Source organism: Geotrypetes seraphini, chromosome 3 (assembly GCF_902459505.1).
Source record: "Geotrypetes seraphini chromosome 3, aGeoSer1.1, whole genome shotgun sequence".
Classification (NCBI taxonomy): Eukaryota; Metazoa; Chordata; class Amphibia; order Gymnophiona; family Dermophiidae; genus Geotrypetes; species Geotrypetes seraphini.
Genome location: NC_047086.1, coordinates 169476404 through 169493873, shown reverse-complemented (window position 1 = coordinate 169493873; position 17470 = coordinate 169476404). Strand labels below are relative to the sequence as shown.

The following is a 17470-nucleotide window of genomic DNA, read 5'->3' as shown; positions in this document are numbered from 1 at the left end:
TAAAATTCTTTAAGAAGAACAACCACTTTGTCTGGCTGTGCCAGAACGTCCCCTTCGTTCAGGGAATCGGGCACTACTTGGTGATCCAGATTTTAAACAAATTAGATTGGAGATATATAGGGACTCAATCTTTATGGTTGTGGGACCTCAGTTATGCAACGCCCTTCCAATGAAATTGAAAAATAATGAGTCGTTGAGTTCATTTAGAAAACTTTTAAGAGTGCATCTTTTTCTCTGGCATTTCTCTGGCATTTTTGTGAATTAAAACAGAAATTTTAGATATTGTTCAGGTTTTTGAATACTGTGAGCTCATTCTCAAAGCACTTAGACTTGCAAAGTTCCATAGGTCACTATGTAACTTTGTAAGTCTAAGGGCTCCTTTTACTAAGCTGCACTAGTGGTTTTAGCATGCGCTACAATGCCATGTGTGCTAGACACTAACATCTCCATAGAGCTGGCGTTAGTTTTTCCACGTAGCGCAGGGGTTAGCGCATGCTAATCTTCAGGACACGCTAAAAACGCTACCGCAGCTTAGTAAAAGGAGCCCTAAGTGCTTTGAAAATATGCCTCTTGAAGAGCAGTATGTTTTAATGTATATTGTAAACCACTTAGATTTGTGGTGTATAAGAAAATTTTAAATAAATCTTTAGAAAATAGAAGCTTGTATTCCTAAATCATAAACAGAGTAAATAATGTAACTGTGTTGTACATGATTGCTATGAAGTATTCTAATACTTTGCATTTATATTTGCAGTTTAATCTACCAGTTGGTTATGTAGGTCTGGTATTTTTGGGTTTAGCCTTGTCCTATTCACTCTCTTCACCTCTCTTGGGCATTATAAGTGATAAAAAACCAGTAAGTATTGCTCCTGTTAAACTCACTTTAAACTGAGCATAGTTGAAATGCAAGTGGAGGGGAGAGTTTATGTGGTTGAAGGTGGGATAACATTCTCTATTACTTTTAGTGCAATAGGCATCTCATTCTTGAACATGTATGTTGTTGTGTATCTCTAATTGTGAGATCTGGTGTAGAGAGCCTCATTTTACATTTTTCAGCTCTGCCTTCCGTCACTCTGGGCTGTCTACTAATTCCTTAGATTTACTCTCTACACACGAGATGGTAGGAGCCTGTCTGTTCTGCTCGTGTTTATTTTTCTTTAATTTTGGTTTTGTGTTTTTTTTAAATCTAATTGTGAGGCTTTGCGGTGCTGCAGAGGCTCCTGGTCTCGGGACATCCCTGGCTGCTAGAGAACACAGACTTTGAGGGCAGAAGTCTGTAGCCAAAAGGCAGCCTCCTTTGCAGGGCACCTGCTTGGCTAGCCTACACTCCCAGAGTTTGGGGACCGTTCCTTTGGGAGCAAGGCTCACTCCAGGTTTTGACCGCAGAGAGCTTGAGTGTAGAGAGTTGCGCGGGGACAGAAATCCCACCCGTCCCCACCAAAGTCTCACCCGCCCCACCCGTCCCCGTGAGGAATCCCTCCATCCCCACCCATCCCCGTGAGGAATCCCCTCCGTCCCCGTGAGGAATCCCCTCCGTCCCCGCCCGTCCCTATAAACTTCAGAAATAGTTATTTCATTTAATTATGCTACTGAATTAAAGGCTCTGGTAGAAACCCATTTACAAATAAGCAAAAAGACTTTATTAATTTGGAAATATTAATTGGGAAGAATACATACTTTGTAAACGGGTTTCTACCAGAGCCTCTTTTGTTTATAAATTTTTATCAACACAGCTAATATACTACTTTATCCTGAAGCAAAAAAAAAAAAGAAATAGAATTCTTTTTCTACCTTTGTTGCCTGGTTTCTGCTTTCCTCATGTTCTCATTCAGTTCCTTCCATCCACTGTCTCTCTTCCTTCTGCGTCTTCCATTTGCTCTGTTACTGTGCCTCTCCCTTTCTCCCCCCTTCCAAATTGGTCTGGCACCCATCTTCTTCCCTCCGCTCACCCCATAGTCTGGCATCTCTGTCTTCTTCCCTGCCAGCGTCTTCTCCCCACTCTCTCCTCCCCATTTCCTTTCAGCGTCCTTCTCCCCCCCATCTTCCCCATGTCCTGTCAGCGTCCTTCTCCCCCCCATCTTCCCCATGTCCTGTCAGCGTCCTTCTCCCCCCATCTTCCCCATGTCCTTTCAGTGTCCTTCTCCCCACTCTGTCTTCCCCATGTCCTTTCAGTGTCCTTCTCCCCACTCTGTCTTCCCCATGTCCTTTCAGTGTCCTTCTCCCCACTCTGTCTTCCCCATGTCCTTTCAGTGTCCTTCTCCCCACTCTTTCTTCCCCATGTCCTTTCAGTGTCCTTCTCCCCACTCTGTCTTCCCCATGTCCTTTCAGCGTCCTTCTCCCCCCTCTGTCTTCCCCATGTCCTTTCAGTGTCCTTCTCCCCCCTCTGTCTTCCCCATGTCCTTTCAGCGTCCTTCTCCACCCCACCCCCCGTCTTCCCCATGTCCTTTCAGCATCCTTCTCCACCCCTTTGTCTTCCCCATGGGCTTTCAGGGTCCTTCTCCCCCCCGTCTTCCCCATGTCCTGTCAGCGTCCATCTCCCCCTTCTGTGTTCCACAAATGCTTTCAGCGTCCTTCTCCATCCCTTTGTCTTCCCCAGTGCTTTCAGCATCCTTCTCCCCCCTCCTTCTCTCCCGCCCCGGGTGCAGCACAGCCGGCCAGGTTCCCTTACTTTTGTGGCGCTTCCCCGACCGACCGACCGACAACAGCCCCGGTCTGACAAACCTCCCTGCCCTTAACCGCGAATCTAAATTTCCTTCTTACAGCTGCTGTAAGAAGGTAATTTAGATTTGCGGTTAAGGGCAGGGAGGTTTGTCGGACCAGGGCTGTTGTCGGTCGGGGAAGCGCCACAAAAGTAAGGGGACCTGGCCGGCTGTGCTGCACCCGGGGCGGGGCGGACCGCCCCCCTCCCTTGGTAGCCACTCGAGCCGCGAGGCTACTCCTCCTTACCTACCCTGCTTGCAGCACGGAGCCGAATGGAAGTCTTCCCGACATCAGCGCTGACATCGGGAAGACTTCCGTTCGGCTCTGTGCTGCAAGCAGAGCAGGTAGGAAGAAAGCCGCGCGACTTAGTACATCCAGCCCTGCAGGAACCGCGCTACCCTCAGAGGCGTCCCTACGGGATCCCCGTGACCCGTCGTCCCCGGTCCCGTGGAGCTCTCTACTTGAGTGCAGGCTGCGTGGCCATGTGGTAGTTCTTCACCAGGATCACGTGCCGACTGTGATCCTTCTCCTGTCTGTGCGTGCAAGTTTCCGGTGGGGTTTGAGGTCTCAGTCCAGCCAGTAAGACTGAGGAGCAGTCTGAAGAAACATGCTATCCCAGTTTCCAGGCTTCTCTAAGACAGAGGTTCTCTGACTGCAGTTTCAGTCCAAGCAGCTCCCAGCACTAGCATGGCACAGTGAGTACAAACGGGCAAATTTTATAAACGGCGTCCCGATTGTAGATGACGGTAGACATCCTACCACCATCTAACCAGCCAGTCGGGAAGCACGTGTTAAAAAACAAAACAAAAAACTAACAACCCTGAGGCAGGCAGCCTATATTATAGGCATTTTCGCAAACCTAGGGAGATATGTAGGGCCACCTAAGCTTGCCCAAGGCTAGGAGTGCCCAGAAGTGTCCTTAGACGAGCTTAGGCAGCCCTAGGCATCTCCCTAGGGCTGCAATAAACACCTGAAACATAGGCCATCAAAATGCTGACCTACATTTCAAATAGACATGGACAGATTCTACAGCTTGCAGGTGGCAGCCCTGGAACTCGGCGAGGATCTGACGGTGCATAGGCTGTTTAAGCCTGCAGTGCTTCTGGAGATTATTACCAAGTCTCTCCAGGAATTAAAAATATAGCATCCTCAGTCCTCTACCGCTCAGTGTTTGCTGATGAGCAGCAAGAATGCTCAGACCACATGCTTTCCCAACCCCCAATCCAGACATCACTAAGATGCTGACGAGCCATTGTGAGGTCCTGGAGGGGGCCCTTTAGTTGGCTAAAGTCATGACAAAACTTTTCCCTATGGATGCTGAATTTCATCAGCTGTTTATTCCTCCGAAAGTGGATTCTTTAGTGTTGAAGGTGACCAAGCATACCTCCCTCTTCAGTGAAGGAGAAGTGGTGGTGAAAAATTCACAGCACCACAGGCTGAATTTTGTCCTTAAGACACAGTTTGAGGCTGCGGCGTTGGGACTGAAGACAGCCGCAGCTTAATTTGTTGCACACGCTTGTCACTCATGGTTACATGGTGTTCCAGAGGCAGATACCAATGTGAATCCCCAGTTCCTTATGTCAGGAGTGTATTATGTGGCAAATGCTCTATATCAGGGGTGTCCAATGTCGGTCCTCGAGGGCCGCAATCCAGTCGGATTTTCAGGATTTCCCCAATGAATATGCATTGAAAGCAGTGCATGCAAATAGATCTCATGCATATTCATTGGGGAAATCCTGAAAACCCGACTGGATTGCGGCCCTCGAGGACCGACATTGGACACCCCTGCTCTATATGATCTTGATCCAAGGTCTTTGTATATGCTATTTCTGCATGTAGACTTTCCTAGGATTCCACTGCTTGGGACTTCAAATGGTCTTTGTAAAGACCTAAGACTTTTTTTTTTTTTTCAATTAATGTTACATTGAAATAAATGTAACTGGTAGATGGTTTAGACATCTTTCTTGCCTCTTTTTTGTTCTTGTAGAATGTTATGGATCAGACAGTGAGTGGGGGAGATTCCTCCTCCAAGGCTACTCTGAACAAATTGCCTTTTCTTTAGCATCTCTCCAGATCGGTACATCTTTACTGATGGGTAATAGCTCACTTTGACCAGCAGGTGGAGACTGAGACCAAACTTTTGGTTGTAGTACTAATAGCTGCACTCCCTCTCACACCAGTCTTTACTCAGTCTCTCAGCAGGTGAGCTGTGCCAGTCTCTCCTTAATTAGGCCTGTTAGAATTTTGTTTAGTGCTTCTTATCCCCATTCTTGTGCTGGACTGAGCTTGGGGGTACCCTGTTTGAGGGTCCACCCGACCTCGGGGGGTGTCACACTCAACAGGTCACAAGTTGAGTCTCCCCCCCTTTCCTCCACCTCCTCATATTTTTGTTGAGGTGCCTCAACTGTAAGCCTTGCCACTGATACTGGCAAGGCATATAGCTTAGCGAGCCAGTGGAGTCTGTTCTTAAAAAAAAAAATCCTGAGGCCGTGCTGGTCTGAAGGGATCCTTCAGTGCTTTGTAATTGATGGTGTGAATAACATGACGAAAGACCTAGCAAAGCTTGAAGAATGGTCTGAAATTTGGCAGCTAAAATTTAATGCTAAGAAATGCAAGGTCATGCATTTGGGCTGCAAAAACCAGAGGGAACGGTACAGTTTGGAGGTGAAGAACTTATGTGCACGACGGAAGAACGGGACTTGGATGTGATTGTATTTGATGATCTTAAGGGAGGCAATGCATAGATGAGAAAACATCGCTGGAAAGGAGTCATAGTAACCTAGGACGAGCTCATCATTAGAGAATCTTTCTGGAACATCATAGATCCTCCTAAACTTACTTACTTCACCTCATCAGTGACTCTAAAACCGTGGATTAAAGACTATGTTTTTTATTTAGTTTTATTTTATTTTATTTCTCTCGCCAACATATGATCTATCTTTAATCTTATTTATTGTTTTGTCCACTATCTTATTTAAGTTCTATCTTCTTTCTTTTAAATCTCTCCAGAGTTCTATAGTTTAACGAAAATTAATTAGACCAATCCTTCCTTGTCAAAATATATATTTTACTTTAATCCCCCTTCTCTATTTTCACTTCTTTGTAATCTCAAGGTACTTTAGTTAGATTGTGAGCCTACGGGACAGTAAGGGAATTTTTTAAGTACCTTTCTTATCTCTTATTTATAATTTTAATGTATATTTTCTGATAACCGCTTAGAACCTAACGGATATAGCGGTATATAAGAAATAAATTACATTACATTAAGATGGCCAAACAGGTTGAAAAGGTGACAGCGAAAGCTAGAAGGATGATAGGTTGCATAGGGAGAGGTATGGCTAGTAGGAAAAAGGAGGTATTGATGCCTCTGTATAAGACTCTGGTGAGACCTCATTTAGAAAGTTGTATACATCCCCTATAACAGCCTCTTGTTCTCTCTACCTTAGAGAGGGTGAACAACTTGTCTCTATCTACTAAGTCTATTCCCTTCAATCATGTCCCCTCTGTCTCCTCTTTTCAAGGAAGAAGAGGCCTAGTTTCTCTAACCTCTCACTGTACGACTTCTCCTCCAGCCATAGAAGTTGTCCTGGACAAAGAATCGGGCTTAGGTAGATACTCCATATACTTTATTGTGCCCAAAAAAGATGCAGAAGATTGGAGGCTGATTCTTGATCTGAACTCAGTCAATGCTGCCTTCGAGATACCATGCTTCCACATGGAAACAAAGGTCTTGTCATTTCCTCGGTGTCAAAAGGAGAATTTTTCACCTCTGGATTTGACAGAAGCCTATCTGCATATCCCCATTTTTCCAGATCACAGTAAGTTCTTGAGGTTCCACATTCTCGAGAAGCCTAGCACTAGGAAGCTCGCTACAGAACAAGCAGTATGAGTTTTCTCAGACAATGCAATGGCTGTAGCCTATGTCAATCATCAGGGCTGCACCAAGATTGCTCCCCTATGCTTGGAGGTCCAAATCTTGTTTTCGGTGGGTGAATTTTCATCTGTTGGCTCTCTCGGCAGCATATGTAGCAGGAGTGTACAATGTGCAAGCGGATTTTCTCAGCTGACAGACTCTAGATCCCAGAAGGCATTCAACTGCATTGTGAGTCATTGGGGACACCCAATTCGATCTGATGGTGTGGGCAACCAAGAATAAAGCGGAATGGTTTTTCAATTGAAGATAAAAGCCAGGAAGCGACAGCTTGGAAGCCCTGGTGCAGCCATGACTACAGGCAGGGCTTATGTATGTGTTCTTTCCATGGATCATGATAGGCAGAGTTCTGTGGAGAATAATTCCACTCTCACAGGGTTAAATTACCCTGGCGGATCTAGAGCATTTTGGGCTTACTGCATGGCTCTTGAGCGTGCAGCTTTAGAAATGCAAAAGCTATTGGAAAGTGGTTATTGCTATTCTCCTCAAGTCCAAGATAGCAGACAACTTTGGCCGCCTATGTGAAGGTCTAGAAGTGCTTCTAGGGCTGAAGTGCACAAAAGAGTGAGGACCTGGTCACTGCTCCAATTCCTTTGGTTCTAGTAATCCTTCAAGAGTACAGATCGTGGGTCTGTTGTGCTTCAGGCCCCAGATTAATAGAAGGCCATTGGCCTCTCATCCAAATGTGTCCAGATTTTTAAAGGGAGCATTACATCTGCATCCTTCAGTATGTCAGCCTTTTCTAGTATGGAATCTTAATCTCATCCTGATCTCTATATGAGCTTTTGGAGAAGACTTCGCTGATGGACCCGATGGTTATAATTGTGTTTTTAGTGGTGATCACGTCAGCACAGCAGGTGTCTGAACTGCAGACTTTTATCCTGCAGAGAACTTTTTCTTATTGAAATTAGTATCAAGTTTTCATGTCAACCAAGAAGTATGATTGCCTACCTTCATGCTGTCAGGATCCAATAAAGGTAACAAAGTTCTGAAATTGTTGGATGTTAACAGAATGTTGCCTCATTATCTGGAAGTGACAAATGAGTTTTGACTGTCAGATTATCTCTTTGTGCTTGCAGTACTAGGTACAGGAGCCATTTGGCATCAAATGCATGGCCATTTCTTCAACTTTTATCAGAAACGTAAAGTGACCTCCAGTAAAGGCACATTCCACCAGGAGTGTGGAGGGGCATAATCGAAAGGGACGTCTAAGTCCGTTTACGTCCATCTCGCAAGTCGTCCAAAGTTAAAAAGAGCCTAAGACACATTTTTGAAAGACGTCCAACTTTTTTTTACTCATATGCATGAGATCTATTTGCATGCACTGCTTTCAATGCATATTCATTGGGGAAATCCTGAAAACCCGACTGGATTGCGGCCCTCGAGGACCGACATTGGCTTCAGGAGCCACTTATATGCCAGTAAAAAAGGGTTTTGGGGGTGTATAGGAGAGTGCACATGTTTAAGTATCAATGCAGTGATTACAGGGGCTTATGGGCATGGGTCCACTTCTCTATGGGTCCCTAATCCACCCCCAAGATGACTTAAGCTGCCTCTGGGCTGGACAACTAGGCTTTCTTATGCCAGGCGGCCAGGTGATGATGGTCTGGAGGCTGAAATTTAAAGTTGTGAATAAAATTTTTATGGGGAAGGGTTGGTGATCACTAGGTAGTGTGTGGGGGTCTGTGTTATGTGTTTGAATTGCTTATCTGGTAAGTTTAGGTGGGTTTTTGTGACTTAGACCATGTTTTACATGGTCTAAGTCAAAACGTCGAAGTTCCGTCTAAGCTCTGTTGTAAAACTTTCGGTTTTACATGCTGTACGACTAAGTCTAAGCCGGCCCACGTCCCGCCCAACTCCCGCCTCCCGAAACGCCCCGTTTAGCTTTGGACTTTGAGCGGCACTATGAAGGCCTAGGTCGTTTTTAAATACGTCCAAAACCCGGTTTTATTATCGGCGCTTGGACGTTTTTGAGAAATGTTCGTCCAAGTGCCGACGTTTTTCTGTTTCAATTATGAGCCCCATAGCATCATCCTGGATGGAGTCAAGAGCAGTTTCACCTGAAGAAATTTGTAGAGTGGCCACGTGGTCCTTTCTCCATTCTTTCACAAAAGTTTTGTAGGGTGGATATAGCAGCCAAATCTGATACTGAACTAGTGTGACAGTTGTTACAGCAGACCTATAATTTTCAGTTCTGTAGAAGTGATGATAGCAATCCAAAAAAACGATTCCAGCATCAAAGACACATCAAATTACAATTGAACTGCTGGTAAAACAAAATTTGAACATGTCATACCTCTTTTGAGAACTCTTCTTTGGCATCCTCTTTAACTCAGTATTAAGCTCAAATGTGCTTATATGGTTTTTAATATTTATCATGGCCTATCTACTGATTCCCTTCTAACTTTCATAATTTTTTAAGACAAGTTAAATGAAGAACGACTTGTACACATTCTTTATGATTTCCATTATTAAAGAGGGTTCAGCCAAAGTCTTATTTTTGCCATTCTTATTCATTTTTACTTCATTTTGGAATGATCTTCCATTCTGTCTAAGAGGTTGTACATCTTACTATATCTTCCAAAAACATTTAAAGACTATAATTTCAAACTTTTTTTTAAGATAAATTGAATATGTTTTTCTGGTGTTCATTAGTAAATCCATGTTGAACCTTAACTTTGGTACAGGAAAAGGCAATATATAAGGAGAGCCTTCCTTTGCCATGTTCATAAGGCAAATGGGTTAGGATATTTTTGTACATATTGTGAACCTGCCGGTATCAAGCTTTGAGGTTGGCTACCGGACAGGGCTCAACAAACATAGTTCTCGGCGTGCCTTCAAAAAAGGTTGAAAGTCCTGCTGGGTTTTATAATCAATGTGACAAAATAACGTCAGGAAAATAGTATTGTCACCAAAAATGATTCCAACTTTTATTCTAAATACAGCTCCAAATAGCAAAGCTGCCACAGTTCAATCTTCAAACTCAAATAAAACATGAACAGAAAATAGGGCCTTGCCAAAATACAGCCCACACCTTTCTTCCAGGTAAGTGTTCATCAGACCTGATACAGCTCTATCTTTAGTCCCAACACTTTCAAAGGGAAAAATAAGGGCTAAAAAAAAAACTGCACCGTCTTATCCCAGAGCTCAATAAAGTTCATAAGCCTTGTAGCACACACTGAATATGCCTGGCTTTGAACAGGCCTTCCCAACCAACTTAGCAAGTTGGTGGGGGAGGGGAGTAGCTGAATCCACAATATAATGCTTTGCCAAACTGGCTCCACGATCCCAACCACAAAAAGATCTTCTGTGGATTCACCCCACTACTACCCCTCTATCACATTCAGCGGCAGAGTCTCATACAAGCAGGAAAAGGCAAAAGAAAATGCAGAAACAAAGCTTCATTCAAAGTCCCAAAAATAAGGCGCCGTTTCCAGCAGTGAGCCTAGCAATGCTCACTCTGACAGCACTAGTCCCATCCTTCCAGACAGCAAAAGGATTCAAGAAAAAAAAAAAAACAGTAAGGAAATCAAACTTAACTTTCATCCATGTAAACTTCTGAAGAATCCATGGAAGTGTCCATGTCCTCCACTGCTTCAGTGCTGGCTGGCTGGTTTGCCTCAGGGAAAGTTTCTACATCCAACATCTCCACTTCATTACCCTGCTTGCATTCAGGAGACATGTCCTTGGAGACTCCTTTCTCTGCTGGCTCAGGACTAACTGCCCTTTAGTTCTGGGCTGGACACACCCTAACCTGTGTGAGGGAAGGGCAAACTGCTGCTTTTGCTGAACTTTTTCTTGTGACTTAATTAGCATCAGCAGCTGTGCACTCCCAGAGTTAGGAGCCCGCCTCTTAGGCTGTTCCTTCCTCAAGGTTCCTCCAGGTTTCTCAAGGCTGTTCTCCCGGTGTTCCTCCTCCCCCCAGAGTTCCTGCTCTTGGGCATTCATTCTGAACTCAGAGCCTGACTGCCGGTCTGTGTTAGAGCTGCTACATTGATCAGCCCTTTTCAGTTTTAGACCGGAGTTCTGAGGAGTTCTATCGGGAACAAGACTAGCTCTAAGGCTGGGGTTGTGACAATATGGAATCTGAACCAGATCCTAGAGCTGCACTTTTTGATGCACTTGACTTTGATCAGTTCCCAAGAGAATATTTAAAACTCCAATCCATGACCTTATACCAGTGGTTCCATCCAAATTGGATTCCCTTTACAGGGTACAGCCATGTCCTTGCTTTAATAGTAACATCCGCTGCAATAGCACTAGGTTTGCTGTTTATTTATTTTTTACTCTTTATGCACAACATATAATGCTATTACTATAAGGGAGTTCAGACCTCCACCCGAGTAATATAACTCCTTCAAAAAAGGTTGAAAGTCCTGCTGGGTTTTATAATCAATGTGACAAAATAACGTCACCAAAAATGATTCCAACTTTAATTCTAAATACAGCTCCAAATAGCAAAGCTGCAACAGTTCAATCTTCAAACTCAAATAAAACATGAACAGAAAATAGGGTGGTGGTGGTCTTCATAATTCCCAGTATAGAATTAGTTCAACATTTATGACTTTTCTTCTTAATTCATTTTTCATTTTTTTAAATTTTATCATTGATAAGTTAATAACTTAGCTTTCTAGCAGATTATTCCCTGGCTTTAATAGGCCACAACTGCAACATCGGTCTCGTCTGGTTGCATCTGTTTTGAAGAGATCGTTCAGCTCCAGATCATATGCCACTGCACCTCCGAGTACGGGAAGTCGTATTTTGAATAAATTTGGTTGTAAACTATTTCAAAATACAATGCTTACCAGCCATATCCACAACTATGCTTTCTATATGACATTCTATTTTAAGCACTTAGTTCAATGCCTGTCTCATTTTGAATGATTCATGCCTGTAGACCAACATTCTGACTTTCAGCAAACCTCATGATCTCCTTTAGACCAGGACATTCATGTCGAGATCCGTCTTTGATGCTTTTGTTGTCACTTCCAGAGATTCAGCCTTGTGTATTGCAATGAGGCAACAAGCGTGTCTTCAATGAATCAGTCTTAGAACTCACTCTTCAGGACCACCTTGCTACTTCACCTTGCACAGGAGACAAACTTTTCAATGATCACATTGAAAAATCTATGCAGAATATCACCAGATAAGGTCACTGTATGACCTTTCCCTCAGCCTCAAAGTCACATGATTCTAAACAATAGACTACATCATTTAAAAGGCACTACACTATGTCATCGATGTCTTCCACAACTCTGCCTCCAAGGCACTCTAGAAGCCAATGATCTCAAACATCTCAAATTTCTACTTGATAAAAAGTTCTTTTAACTTCTTGGCATCCTGCAATGCCTTATCAATGCCCTACAGCCTCTATCCACATCCACTGGAGGTTCACTCACCCTATACCACTAACACTCATCAGCTTATCTGAGACGAACTGAGGATATATTCTGCCTCTACCAGAACTCCATTCAAACAGGAAGACTGTCAAATTCTGATATCAACACTATCAAGGGGTTTCATTCTCGTATTGAATCGGGGTCATCTACCAATCCTTGATCTCTGTACTCTTTCCAAAAAAAGAATAAAAAAAAAGAATAAATAAATAAAATATTAAATAAATAACCATACTTCTCCAGGAGCACAACCAGTAGCAGTGCTCTCCAAGTCTCCTGAAAGACCCAAGCAATACCTGTGATTTCTGCATAGGTCATCTCACCTTCCACATAGAGAACTACTTTTTGGCTTGGACAATATTCAGTTGTCATGCCTGTTCTCCACTGTAACAGTTAATTGGTTTCTCTACTTGAAATTCTGATTTACAAAGGTGTTTTTCCCTCCAGCGATCCAATTTCCAATGAACTACCAATGTTTGTATTACTTCCTTATCGAGAGTCTGGTCACAATTTTGCCATTCCACCAAACCTACTACTCATCCATCAAGGGTTGCCTGACTCATTATCAACATCATTGGATCCTAATCACTGCTACCAACTGGGCTGTGTAGGTTTTCATTGAAGGCTATGCTTTGTCCTCACAAAATACCTCTGCACAGGCCTCTGAGAAAATTCAATTCTCAGCAAACCTCCCTTCTTCAACAAGAACTCTCAGACCTTCTACAACTGCTTTCCATCGACCACTACCTCCTCAGCAGAGGGGCCAGGGGTTCTACACCAAATATTTCCTCACACCAAAGAAGACCAGAGGATTATGCCCTTTCCTCGACCTCCAAGACCTTATCAAGTTTTTCATCCAACAAGTTTCACATGCTATTCCTAGGCACTTTCTAACTTCAATTAGAGAAAAACAATTGTTTTTTTCTCTCTGAATCTCAAGGGAGACTACACACATATATCTCCATTCTTCCAGCTCACAGGAAGTACCTCTGCTTCCAGATAGGAGCAGATCATATTCATTGCTTATCCTCTGCTTAATCTTCTTCCCTACCATGAGTCTCATCCCTTTGTAATTCCCTTTTCGGAAGATCAGTGCTGTGGCTGTCGTTTTGGACTGATGTTTCTCCCCTGCGTCCAGATCAAAGCGGATCATATTGTGATCGCTACTTCCCAGCATCCCTTCTACTTCTACATCTTGTGCTGGTCCTCGCAGGCCATTTAGAATTAAGTCCAGAACTGCATTTCCTCTAGTATTTTCCTTGACAAGTTGTTCCAGGAAGCAATCGCCTACAGCATCCAAGAACTTGGTCTCTCTAATGCAGCCGGAGGTGCCTAGGTTCCAGTCTATTCCCGGATAGTTGAAGTCACCCATGATAACTGTGTTGCTTCCCTGGCAGTTGCGTTTAATCTCATCTGTCATTTTTCCATCAATTTTCCAGGGCAGTCCAAAGAAATTGATGGAGAAATGACAGACGAGACGGGACCATGGAATAAAGGGTGACAAACTGAACACATTTTTTGCATCTGTATTTACCGAAGAAGATATACACAGCATACCGGAACCCATCAGGCTATATGCTGGAAACAAATACGGAAAGCTGACAGGATTGACAGTCAGTCTAGAGGAGGTATGTAGGCAGATTGATAGGCTTAAGAGCGATAAATCCCCGGGACTGGATGGCATCCATCCAAGGGTCATCAAGGAACTGAAAGGGACCATAGCTGAACTGCTTCAACTAATAGCCAATCTGTCGATCAAATCGGGAAAGATTCCGGAAGACTGGAGGTGGCGAATGTTACACCGATCTTCAAGAAAGGTTGGAGGGGAGATCCGGGAAACTACAGACCGGTGAGTCTGACCTCGGTACCGGGAAAGATGGTAGAGTCACTGATAAAGGACAGCATCATTGATCACCTTGACGGACACGGGCTGATGAGGACCAGTCAGCACGGTTTTAGCAAAGGCAGATCATGTTTGACAAACTTATAGCACTTCTTTGAGGGAGTAAACAGACAGATAGACAAGGGCGATCCGGTCGACATTGTATATCTGGATTTTCAGAAGGCGTTCGACAAGGTTCCGCATGAACGACTACTTCGGAAAATTGCAAGCCACGGAATTGAAGGTGAAATACGTGGATTAAAAACTGGCTGGAGCATAGGAAACAGAGAGTGGGGTAAATGGACAATACTCGGACTGGAAGAGCATCACCAATGTGCTTGGACCCGTGCTCTTTAACATCTTTATAAATGATCTGGATATATGTACGACGAGCGAGGTGATTAAATTTGCGGATGATACGAAGTTATTCAAAGTAGTAAAGACGCTGGGGGATTGCGAAGATCTGCAACGTGACATAATCAAGCTCGAGGAATGGGCATCGACATGGCAGATGAGGTTCATCGTGGATAAGTGTAAAGTGATGTATGTCGGTAACAAAAATCTCATGCACGAATACAGGATGTCCGGGGTGGTACTTGGAGAGACCTCCCAGGAAAGGGACTTAGGAGTTCTGATCGACAAGTCGATGAAGCCGTCCACACAATGTGCGGTGGCAGCAAAAAGGGCAAACAGAATGCTAGGAATGATAAAGAAGGGATCCAGCACTGGCCGCCGTACATGAAGAAGGACACGGTACTACTCGAAAGGGCCCAGAGAAGAGCGACTAAGATGATTAAAGGGCTGGAGGAGCTGCTGTACAGCAAAAGATTAGAGAAACTGGGCCTCTTCTCCCTCGAACAGAGGAGATTGAGAGGGGACATGATCGAAACATTCAAGGTACTGAAGGGGATAGACTTAGTAGATAAGGACAGGTTGTTCACCTTCTCCAAGGTAGGGAGAACAAGAGGGCACTCTCTAAAGTTGAAAGGGGATAGATTCCGTACAAACGTAAGGAAGTTCTTCTTCACCCAGAGAGTGGTAGAAAGCTGGAACGCTCTTCCAGAGGCTGTTATAGGGGAAAACACCTTCCAAGGATTCAAGACAAAGTTAGACAAGTTTCTGCTGAACAAGAACCAGCGCTGGTAGGGCTAGTCTCAGTTAGGGTGCTGGTCTTAGACCAGAGGGCCGCCACGTGAGTGGACTGCTGGGCATGATGAACCACTGGTCTGATTCAGCAGTGGCAATTCTTATGTTCTTAGTATGGGGTGCTACCCTTTGGCCTAGCATAAACACCAAGAGAATTCCTACTCCTACCATTTCTACTAGTCATCTGCTACATAATCAGTCAAGGGTGTGCAGACCTTTGCCTCTTGTCATGAGATGATGCAAGTCTCTTCTTCAAAGCCAGAAGAGCAACGGAATATCTTTAATAGTCATTTTCATCAAATATCTTCAGCCTCATATGTGGTGTCTTCCTTCATCTCCATTTGTCAACTGTACATAACTTGGGAATCTCCATTCTTAAATCTCTTCCTCTCTGCCAACAATTGCAACCTTAAACAATTATGTTCCAGTCTGCACTCTCCTCATCATTTGGATTCCACTCAAATTCTTCCAGTGGCAGAGAAAAAGCCCTGCTAAGGCTGACCAGAAGCTGCTTGTTTACCGGTTCTTCCTCTGCTCACTGGCTGCTGCTACAGTGTCAGGTGAGTGATGAAGGAGGAAGGGGATTATTATGACCGGCTCTGCTGCTTTGGGAATGGAGTTAGTGAGGGAGGGGATTGTCGGGACTGGCTCTACTGCTCTGGGAACATAGGGAAGGAGGGAATTGTCGGGATCGGCTTTACTGCTTTGGAAACGTAGGGAAGTAGGGGGTTGTAAGGACTGGCTCTGCTACTTTGGGTAAGGGAGTGAAAAGATAAGGGGGAAGAGAAAGTGACCAAAAAAGAAGGGAAAATGCTGGACCTACAAGTGAGGGTGGGGTGTTGATAGAGTGAGGTGGGAAGGGACATACAGCTATTTTTTACATTAACTCTCAAATAACCAGAAGCTACAGTTATCCAGCATCCACCAATCCCCATGGGTGCCGGATAACTGAGATTCTACTGTATTGGCATTGACTTATTTACCTTTGACTTGTTGCAGACCAGAATAAAAATGGCTTGGTCAGGGAGTACCCCATATTCCTCCTCCTTATTTCTCCTCTTATAGGAATTGTCAACTTCTTTGATATGAACTGAGGAGCTGGGTTATAGCCCAGAGATACAGGAGGCAGAGCTGAGAGAAAAAGGCAGATGAGGCCTTCTACAAACTTGTGAGTAAAGGAGAATGCCCATTGTGTCAAAACTCGTATGCCTTTCTACTAGAAAGAAGATTATCGAGGTAAGAACCTAATCTTCCTTTAGTGCACATTCAGGTGGCATATTTACTAAAAGTAATTTTAGTGCACAATACAGTTTCCAAATTTTGACCCATTTTGATATACTGTATTGACATTACAGTGAGATGCAAATTATGTTGAAAGTAAACACTAAGGGGTCCTTTTACTAAGGCGCGCTAGTGTGTCTTAGTAAAAGGACCCCTAAGAAAATAACTTAACATGGTTTAGAGGTTTTCAGAGATTTTTTGACCCTGACCTTTATTTTTATTTTTTTAATAATATATGTTATAAGGATAATAAATATTTTCTTTTATCTTACTCTATTTTTAATAGAAACTAAGAAAATGGTTGCTGATCATTGGGAATCTGGGAACAGCTATATGTTTTTTCTTCCTTGGACCTGCGCCTATCTTTCATCTTAAAAGGTATTATGATTATTTTCAGAGACTTTTTTTTTTTTTTTAGTCTTTCGAACCCAACAGACTTTGGAAAGAATCATACAACAGGTGTTGAGGTAGCCTGTCTGGAGGCAAAATAACTCTAAACAACAAAATCCTAATAGTACCAAAAGGTTCCACAAAGGAAATGAAGCAGCAAAACAACAAAAGATTGTGGAACAGAAGATTGGATGTACCAGTTTGTAGTTTAATAAGCGTCCAAATAACTTAAAAACAATAATCATAAAAACAGTTCACAAAGGGTGTATACAGTCACAAGTGACCCATAGCATAGAACCCAAATAATGTATACAATAAAAATAACCCAACACAGGCCGGGTTTCAGCAAAATAAAAATGCCTTCCTGTGTTACAATATAAAAACAAATATAAGACATAAAAAATCCAAGTAGTTAAGAGGCTACAAACAAGCAGCACAGCTCACAAGACTACAATGTAAGCTGGTGCCATGTGGATTGTTTTTTTAAGTTATTTTGATGCTTATTAAACTACAAACTGGTACATCCAATCTTCTGTTCCACAGTCTTTTGTTCTTTTGCGGCAAAATAACTCTCCCATAAATTTAAGGGAATGGGATAAGACTTGTGCATTTCGGAAAACCTAGTTGACAAGCACATTGAGTTTGACAATGGAACTGATAAGATTGATGTTCTGGGTACCGAAAGAATTCGAACATGAAATTGCTGATCTGCTGTTAGTACCTGGAGATTGAAGGTTGGCCAAT

The 17470-nt window shown here is 43.4% G+C and overlaps 1 protein-coding gene across 5 annotated transcripts in view; it reads left to right on the top strand.

The window, feature by feature from the left end:
* SLC18B1 (solute carrier family 18 member B1) overlaps nt 1-17470 on the top strand; it is a 148773-nt gene that overhangs the window by 104294 nt on the left and 27009 nt on the right. For 4 of the 5 annotated variants that reach the window (XM_033938971.1, XM_033938974.1, XM_033938972.1 and 1 more), the window contains 2 exons: nt 755-856; nt 16623-16714. In XM_033938971.1, coding sequence (XP_033794862.1) covers nt 755-856; nt 16623-16714 — 194 coding nt within the window. The remainder of the gene's footprint in view (nt 1-754; nt 857-16622; nt 16715-17470) is intronic. The other variant, XM_033938973.1, reaches the window with a different exon arrangement.